This window comes from Physeter macrocephalus, chromosome 6 (genome assembly GCF_002837175.3).
Source record: "Physeter macrocephalus isolate SW-GA chromosome 6, ASM283717v5, whole genome shotgun sequence".
In the NCBI taxonomy this organism is placed as follows: Eukaryota; Metazoa; Chordata; class Mammalia; order Artiodactyla; family Physeteridae; genus Physeter; species Physeter macrocephalus.
Genome location: NC_041219.1, coordinates 74,233,429 through 74,242,249, shown reverse-complemented (window position 1 = coordinate 74,242,249; position 8,821 = coordinate 74,233,429). Strand labels below are relative to the sequence as shown.

Here is an 8,821-nt window from a genome sequence, read left to right as displayed (position 1 = left end):
AGCACAGGCTCTGGACACGCAGGCTCAGCGGCCATGGCTCACGGGCCCAGCCGCTCCGCGGCATGTGGGATCTTCCTGGACCGGGGCGTGAACCCGGTTCCCCTGCATCGGCAGGCGGACTCTCAACCACTGCGCCACCAGGGAAGCCCCAGATGATTGATTTTTAAATAGCCTTGTTACCATGAAAGCAAGAGAAGTTCTAGTTACGGTTACCTAGTTAGGATGTTTTTTCCATCAAGTGGTGCAGGCCATCCCTCTTTTAACAGCAGAAGCCGAGTAGGTAGGGCTTACAGTAATGCAACAATCTGCTGGATTGTTCATTTCAGCCGTCTCTCCAGAAGAATGGTTCTTAATCTAACTAGAATTTATTGTTGAAGTTCTTTCACAGGGAAGATATTTTCTGTGATGAGGGAAACTGTTTTACCAACTGTAGGTGCTGAAGATTGTTTTCAGTTTATATTTGCAGGTAACCTTTATTCAGCTGTAAGACTTGGTCTCTCTTCACATGCTCTGAGGGAGAAGTGATTCCCTGGGATTGAGGCCAGCGATCAAAGTTAAAAACTATTACCGTTCTACCAGAGGTGCCGCCTAAACGCTTCTGCTCTTCCACAGCTGAACATACTGAGTTGTGGATTCATCGGCTCCTATTCGGTGGTCTTGGCCGTTGACAGTTACTTGTACACAAGCCTTTCCTACATCACTTTGAACGTACTGAAGAGAGTGCTCCACATGGATTTCCGCAGAGCTTTCATAAATGTGCCTTTTCAAACGAATGGTAAGACTCTAAATCCGAGAACCAAGTGATAGTCAGATAGGAATATTGGCCCACCTGTGCTAACGAGAACTCTTGGTAACCAGATTGAAAGATTGAAAGACGGTTAACTGGACAAAAGGAGGAAATTCCCACCACCCAAATGCTATAAGAGCCCTGTGTTAATAACTTACCATCATAGGGAATGAAGAATTTCAATTTGTAAGGTGGCTGAAAGTCATACTTCTAAAAATCTGGTAAATGAACTTTATTAAGAAATTCCTAAGCCAGGATTACTAAGGTTTATCTGGTCAGTTCCCAGTTGTAAGAAAAATGCTGAGAATAAAGCTGTTTGGCTCCTTATGAGTTGGGGTGGGGTGAGGGGTGAGAACGACAACCTGATTTTTTTAAGCTATTCCCTTGTTTTCCTCCTATAAAGAAGCACGTAATTTGCTAATCAAAGTGAAAGTGGTTTTCAATCAGTAGTTGTATTTTTCCTCAATTGTAAGAGTCTACCCATTAAAGATTTTCCATTAACTTTTTGAAAAAAATGACTACTAATGTTCACAAAGATTATAAGATATGTTGGTTTCAGAAATGTTAGAATAGCGAGGATGGAAAAGCAGGTCTTAGAATTGAAGATATATAAATAAGCACGATTGTGATTGTTATGAATATTTAAGGGCAAATCTTTCCCTCTGCTATCCTGAGCCTGTCCTCATTCTTTAAGAGGTTGATGGTAAAGACCTTGAAATCCACATGTCTTGGAAGTTTGACGGTATTTTGCCAAGCCTTCTGCTAGAAGCTCAGAACAATTTGTTGAATCTTTTCATGCATTTCTGTATCCACTCTCTATGAGTGGGGTGGGGTCCCATATAGGGTGGGATGGCAAAAAAGAGCATCGTGACGTTCCAATGATGTACATTTGTGAGATCACTGCCTTTCCCCCCACCTCTGGAGAAACACAGCAAACAACAAACAGCTGTGTCTGTGGGCACTAGTCATAAAATATTGGAATGCCAAGGAGTCAAACAACTGGTTCCTTTACAACCTGTCTGGACTTTTCAAATGCCTGTAATTGGAGACTCCTACTTTAAAATGTAAGACCATAGCTTCCTCACTTACTCCTTGGCTGGTAAGTGAGGAAATATATGTATGTTTGGACAGACTTACCAGAAAGTCTAGTATTAACTGAGAAAAGATGATACAGATTGAGGCTATGAAATGTTGTCTTCGATCTATGTTAGGTTTTAAAGTACAAGAGTTCAAACTGTGCTTCTCTACCGTTCTTTAGACTTTATTATCCTGGCAGTATGGGGGATGCTGGCTGTAAGTGGAATTACGTTACAGATTCGAAGAGAAAGAGGGCAACCGTTTTTCCCTCCCCACCCATACAAGGTGTGGAAGCGAGAGCGTGAGCGCAGAGCGACAAACATCCTGGACCCCAGCTACCACATCCCTCCACTGAGAGAGAGGCTCTCCGGCCGATTAGCCCAGATCAAAGAGCTCTTTCAGAAGGAACAGCCAGCCGGAGAAAGAACGCCCCTGCTTCTGTAGATGCGGAGCGCTTGGTCAGTGCAATGTTGACGTACAACCCAGGTACCGCCTCAGATTGGGTGTGGCAGCCTTGCTGCTTCAGCAGTCTCTGGGGCAAGTCTGCCAAGAAACCAGCTTCTGTGTCCGTGCTTTTGTACAGTGTTGTGGTCTCCTTATTGATACAGGGTAAGGGTATACCAGGGAGATGACAGTAATTCTAAGTGAGAGGGAGAAAGATGGCCAGAAAGTTGGTGGTAGGGCGGTTCTTCCTCATTACGAAATACTTAAGAAATTACCTTTTGGTTTATAAATATATGTCAACTTATTCCATTAAATAGATACACTTAAAAAAAAAAAGGAACTTGAAAACAGTGGTTCTCCTGTAAAGCCGTGGTGTTGTTTTTTTTTTTTTTTTTATTAACACCTTGAACAATTCTGTCACCTGAGTCTGTCCAAACTCGGGGGCCAGGGCACGGAGGGTGGTTTGGTTTAAGGGTTGGACTGAACTTTTATTTGTCACTGTGTTTGGAGCTTTGAGAATTTGAAACTGGGCCTTTGAACTTCAGAGTACAAAACAGGGAAAACTAACTTATTTTCTTACTAATAGCAGTCTGATTACTTAGTTGCATCTTTCTTAGTATCATATGTTATCAAAAAGTACCCTTCTTTTGTTTATGGTAAAATACATATTTACCGTATCGATCATTTTTTAAGTATATAGTTCAGTAGGTACCCCTCGTCTTTGCCTTTTATTGCTTAAAATGGTAATTTAAATAGCTAAATTATTCGAATTATTTGAAAGTAGGTCCATTTATATAGATAATAGAGCTTTTATATGGATGATTTATTTATATTCCAGATTAAAAAATGGCCTTTTTTTTTCTTTCAAGACCTTTTAAAATAGTGTTGATAGCCGATCTCTAATTGAAACCGCATTCGATGACATATGAATTGTTTTATTTTTAGGCGACAAATTGGCTCCTAGCTTCATCCATAATCCCATTAACACGGAAACCTTTAAGAAATTTGCATTTTGTAGTTCTTTCTGCTAAATTAGTTGTTAGAGCATTGGCACAGTTTCAGAAAATCTGTGCATGAAGCCTTTGTTTGTCCTGTCTGTTGTAAAGCGCTGAGGAGGGCGTCAGAAAGGATTCAGGTGTTTAATAGAGCTGCTTTCAATGACTTGGACTCTGTAAGGAGAGTCCCTTCAGTTGTGACTTTGTTCCACCACAAGAAAGCGCCCAACGCACTGGGCTGCATCCCTTCTCCTCACGGCCTTTTAACTGTCAGAGCCTCTGCCGAGGAGGTTCTGCCTTGCGGTTCTGCCTTGCATTTGGAGCTGGTGACTCTGACATGCCTGAGTGGCCTTGAGGTCGGTTGTGGTGGTTGCATTCCCATTTGTAAGTTAACCGCTGTTTAAATGATGCTGCTTTTCAGAGGTTTTCAATGGACAGTAGGTTTCTGAAGTTTCGGGTAACTGGAAAATTTTCAACTTTCGCTCTTAAAAGTGTTCTGGTAAGGTTGAAACATAATGAAAAAATGTTTGACTAATCATTTCTTGCATTGAAAAATTATACACAGGTGTTTGTTTACTGTTTATTTTGTAATCTTCACTGTTTATATAACTTCCAAAACACTTAAACTTGAAGAAAAAAATGTGTTTTTTTAATAATTCGCTGTAGGGATTCTGGATTCTGTATTGTTGTAAATTCTAACAAAGTTATATGGAATTATGTGTGAGTTTTTTCCTATACCATCAAAATGCAGTGCCAGTAAAGAGTATAAAGACAAAACACACTTTCTTGGAGGGGGGAGACAAATTGTTTAAAATTTTTCATGATAATTTGTGAGTAATAAGTCAGTTCGTATAATTTTTTAATAATAAATACCTATTTTGAAAAAATGCTAAGAAGTCTCATTATTATAAAATTCCTATAAAATTTTTTACCAACTGTATTTTTGTACCAAAGTAACAAGACATGAGAGGACCATTTCATAGCTATGAAAACAAAATTATTTAATCTGGACAAACAATTCTTTATTAAAAAAATCAGTTTAAGTATAAATGGAATGATAGGAAATGAACAAAATATGGGATAATGTGTTAAAAGTTATATCCTTTGTTGAAAGGAAAGCTGATGTCTTTAATGCATTAGTTTGTGTTGGTGTCTTTAGTACTTCAGTTGTGTCAAACAAGAAAAAGTGTTGCTGGAAACTTGGTTCTACTATTTAAATGTTTTGGTTCTGATTAACCTATTGTAGATTAGCTACTAGGTTGCCAAACCACAGCAGCTAACCAGTGCTATAGACCAGTTGAGTTCCATATAAATTGGGATAGAAAACTGATTCTAACAAAGAAATTGCTAGAATATTAGACCAGGAGTGAACTGCAGAGATAATGTTAACTGATCTTAACATGTTATCATGTTATCTTATACCTGAGGAAATTCTTAACCAAGGAGTAAATTATATGAAGTCACAGTTGTCAAATAATAGTACCCAGACCAAAAGTTGAGAACTCCCTATCCAAATGTGCTTTATACTGTATCATAATGAAAATGTAATTCATTGATTATTTTCAGTTTTCTTCTGCTGGTGAATTGGTAGGAAGCTCCTATGCTCCTAATATTGCCATGATCTCTACTTTTGGGGAGTTACTAATTTTACACAGTGAAAACATGTTTTTCCAAGTTAATTCTCTGTGGTCGTGGACCATTTCCTATTCATTACAAAGTACATGATAGATACTTAAAATTTCCAATATCCATTAAGTATTTCTCCACAGCGGCATTTGTAAAGAATTTTTTGGTATAAAGTTCACTCCTTGATGATGTACTTGATACCTGTTATTAACCTTCATTAAAGCCCCAGAATTCTTGGCTAGTCTCCTGAGAACTGGGTGGAGGCTTTCCCATTGTGCTACAGCCCTTCTTGGGAGGGAGGCTACCTGTGTTTTCCTTTCTGATATGGGCCGAGTTGTGTTCCCACCTCCCAGTTCCTATGTTGAAGCCCTCACCTCCCAGTACTTCAATATGTGACTGTATTTGGGGAGAGGGCTTTATTAAAGAGATAATTAAGTTAAAATGAGGCCATTAGGGTGAGCCCTTATCTAATCTCACTACTGTCTTTACAAAAAGATCAGAACATACAGAGACCCTGGGGCAAAGTACATGTGAGGACACAGTGAGAAGGTGGCCATCTGCCAGCAGAGAAGAGAGGCCTCAGAAGAAACCAGCCTTGATCTTGGACTTCCAGCCTCCAGAACTGTGAGAAAGTTTCTGTTGTTGAGCCAGCCAGTCTGTGGTATTTTGTTATGGCGGCCCTAGCAGACTAGTACACTTTACAAGTCCTTTTATCCTGATGGTTGACTGAAAGACATCTGGGCACTTTGGCCACTACGTTTGCAAGGACCACTCTTTATGAAATTGAGGTAGAGGGGGGCTCAAAGTTTAGCAGAAACTTGGGCTTACCAGGGACTACCACATAATCATTACACAGGGGAGGCTGGCAGTTCTGGATGAAGCTACATCAGCACCAGGGGCAAAATTTTAATACCTGTAATACAATGAATGATAGTAGTCTGATTTTGATCTCACCTTCACTCATTCACTCAATATTTTGTTGAGTTCCTAAATGCCAGGCATTGCCTTGGGCCCTAGAAGATGACAAACAATACAGGCCCGGTCCCTGCTTCAGGGCTTAGAGTGTGATAAGTGAGACAGATACTAAAATAGTTACAGAAAAAGTAACAATATGCAATGAAAATCTGCAGTGGAACTGGGAGTGGAATCTGAGATGCCAGGGAAGAATTCCTTGAGGAAGTGACATTTAAGTGGAGATTCGGAGGATGAGCAGGGCCACAAGGAGGCTCAGTGCATTCCATGTAGTGGAGGAAAAGCACCAACAAAAGCCTGGAGGCCTTCCTTTCTCATTTTGGAGGTGCCCCGGTGGAGTCTCACTTGTATGCCCACCGGTCATTATAGCCCTTGGTGGGAATCAGCTCTCCTGTTCTCAGCTTTTGACATTTTGAGCAGTTGATCCAGACCAGGACGTTGTCAGGTTTTGTTTTGTTTTCTTTAAAATTGAGTAATAATTGACACATCAACATTGTATAAGTTGAAGGTGTACAATGTGTTGATTTAATACATTTATATATTACAATATGATTATCATCACAGCATTAACTAACATCTCTTATGTCACATAATTATTTCTTTTTTTGTGGTGAGAACAGTTAAGATTTAGTTTATTAGCAACTTTGAAGTTTATAATACTGTTGACTGTAATCACTATGCTGTATATTAGATCTCCAGAATGTATTTATCTTCTAGTTGTAAGTTCATACCTTTAAACATCTCCCCAGTTCCCCTACCCCCAGCCCCTGGTAACTACCATTCTACCCTCCGTTAGTAGGAGTTTGGCATTATTAGATTACACAGTTGAGTGATAGCATAGTGTTTGTCTTTCTCTGCTGACTTATCTCACTAAGCATAACGCTCTCAAGGTCCATCCATGTCACAAATGGCGGAATTTCCTTCTTTCCATGGCTGAATAATATTCAGTTGTATACAAATGCAACATCTTTATCCATTCATCCGTTGAAGGACACTTAGATTGTTTCCCTATCTTGGCTATTGTGAATAATGCTGCAGCTGAAGTAAACTTGGGAGTACAGATAATTTTTCAATATCCTGTTTTTGGTTTTTTTTGTGGATATACAGAAGTGGGATTGCTGGATTATATGGTAGTTCCGTTTTTATTGTCAGTCTTCTCTTCCTCATTAAATTTCAACTGTACTACAAAACTGCATAGAGCACACCTTACCTCTTTATTTACCTTTCTTTTTCCATTTCTTCCAAGACCCTAGAATTTAACAATCATTCCCTGGCAGGTAGGTCAGAACTTGAGTGACCCACAAGCTGTGGCCCTCAGAATCATTCTTTCTATTCCAGAGTCTATACATACAAGTATAATAATATACCTGACTCTACTGCCCCTAAGGGTGAATTCCTCCCTGTGGAAGGAGGTTAAAGAATGGCCACAATTTTTTTCTTTTTGAAGTCATTAAGGGTGAAAAGGCCTATTCTGTCTCACATGAGGGTCTCATGGCTCCTCCTGTAACGGATTCTCTCTCCCAGACTAGCTTGAATGTGCTTGGCCTGCCTGCACTCATGGTGCAGGATGGATGATCTGGGAGCTTTGAGGAAAGGGGTAGAGGATAAGAAGATGAATGCAGCTGCAAGAAGCAAGCGAGACACATTACTAAGCGTGCCTTGGCTCCCCCATTCTCCATGGGCTGTGTTTTCAGGAATTGAACCAGTTCTCAACTTTTTAAAGTAAACTAGCTGTCTCATTTGGAGACCATCCGTGTATCAAAATTCCTTAAAATGACTAAAATATATGTATCATTAGGGCAGGGCCTAAGGTTCTAGGGCAGGGGTACCCAACCCCTGGGCCACGGACTGCTACCAGTCCGTGGCCTGTTAGGAACCGAGCCGCACAGCAGGAGGTGAGCAGCGGGTAAGCAAAAGCGCAGCTTCATCTGTATTTACAGCCGCTCCCCATCGCTAGCATTACCACCTGAGCTCCGCCTCCTGTCAGATCAGTGGCGGCATTAGATTCTCATAGGAGCTCGAGCCCTGCCCTGAACTGCGCATGCGAGGGATCTAGGTTGCGCGCTCCTTATGAGAATCTAATGCCTGATGATCTGAGGGGGAGCTGAGGCGGTGATGCTAGCGCTGGGGAGCGGCTGCAAATACAGATCATCCTTAGCAGAGAGGTCTGACCGCACAGAGACCATAACAAATCAACTGCTTGCAGACTCGTATCAGAACCCTATCAGTGAGTGGCAGGTGACAAGCTGCATCTGGTGGCAGGCTTTAAGTCAGAATCCGACACGTATTTTAGTCCATGCGTGGCCCACCCATTATTTTATTTACCACTTCCATCCGCACCTCTTTCCCACACTGCGCACTTGTCTCAGTCACAGTTTTGGTAAGCCCACAAGCGAACCCTAGCCAAAGTGAGTAAAACCCAAACGTCGCTGGAGAGCTTCTTTGAAAAGGGGAAAGACACAATGATGAGACAGCAGAAGACTCTAAGACTGCCAACGAAAAGAAAGCTGCATTTAAAAGAAAATACCAAGAGTCCTACTTAAATCACGGGTTCACTGCAACAGGTGATTCACATTCTCCAAGCCCGCTTTGTATAATATGTGGCGACCAGCTAGCCAACAAAGCCATGGAACCTTCAAAACTGTTTCACCGCATGGAGACCAAGCACCCTGCATTAAAAGACAAGCCTTTGGAGTTTCTCAGAAGAAAAAACGTGAACACAAAGAACAGAAGCAATTATTGAAGGCCACCACTTCATCAAATGTGTCTGCACTGAGAGCATCATTCTTAGTGGCTAACCGCATTGCTAGAGCTGAGAAGCCCTTAGTATTGGTGAAGAGTTGATCCTGCCTGCTGCTAAGGACATTTGTCGTGAACTTTTAGGAGAGGCTGCAGTTCAAAAGGTGGCACGTGTTCCTCT

General features: G+C 41.2%; 1 protein-coding gene across 1 annotated transcript in view; it reads left to right on the top strand.

The window, feature by feature from the left end:
• Positions 1–4,168, top strand: part of TM7SF3 (transmembrane 7 superfamily member 3) — a 41,853-nt gene extending 37,685 nt beyond the window's left edge. The window contains exons 10-11 of the mRNA XM_055085717.1: positions 563–775; positions 2,046–4,168. Coding sequence (XP_054941692.1) covers positions 563–775; positions 2,046–2,308 — 476 coding nt within the window. The 3' untranslated portion in view covers positions 2,309–4,168. The remainder of the gene's footprint in view (positions 1–562; positions 776–2,045) is intronic.
• Positions 4,169–8,821: the final 4,653 nt, after the last annotated feature.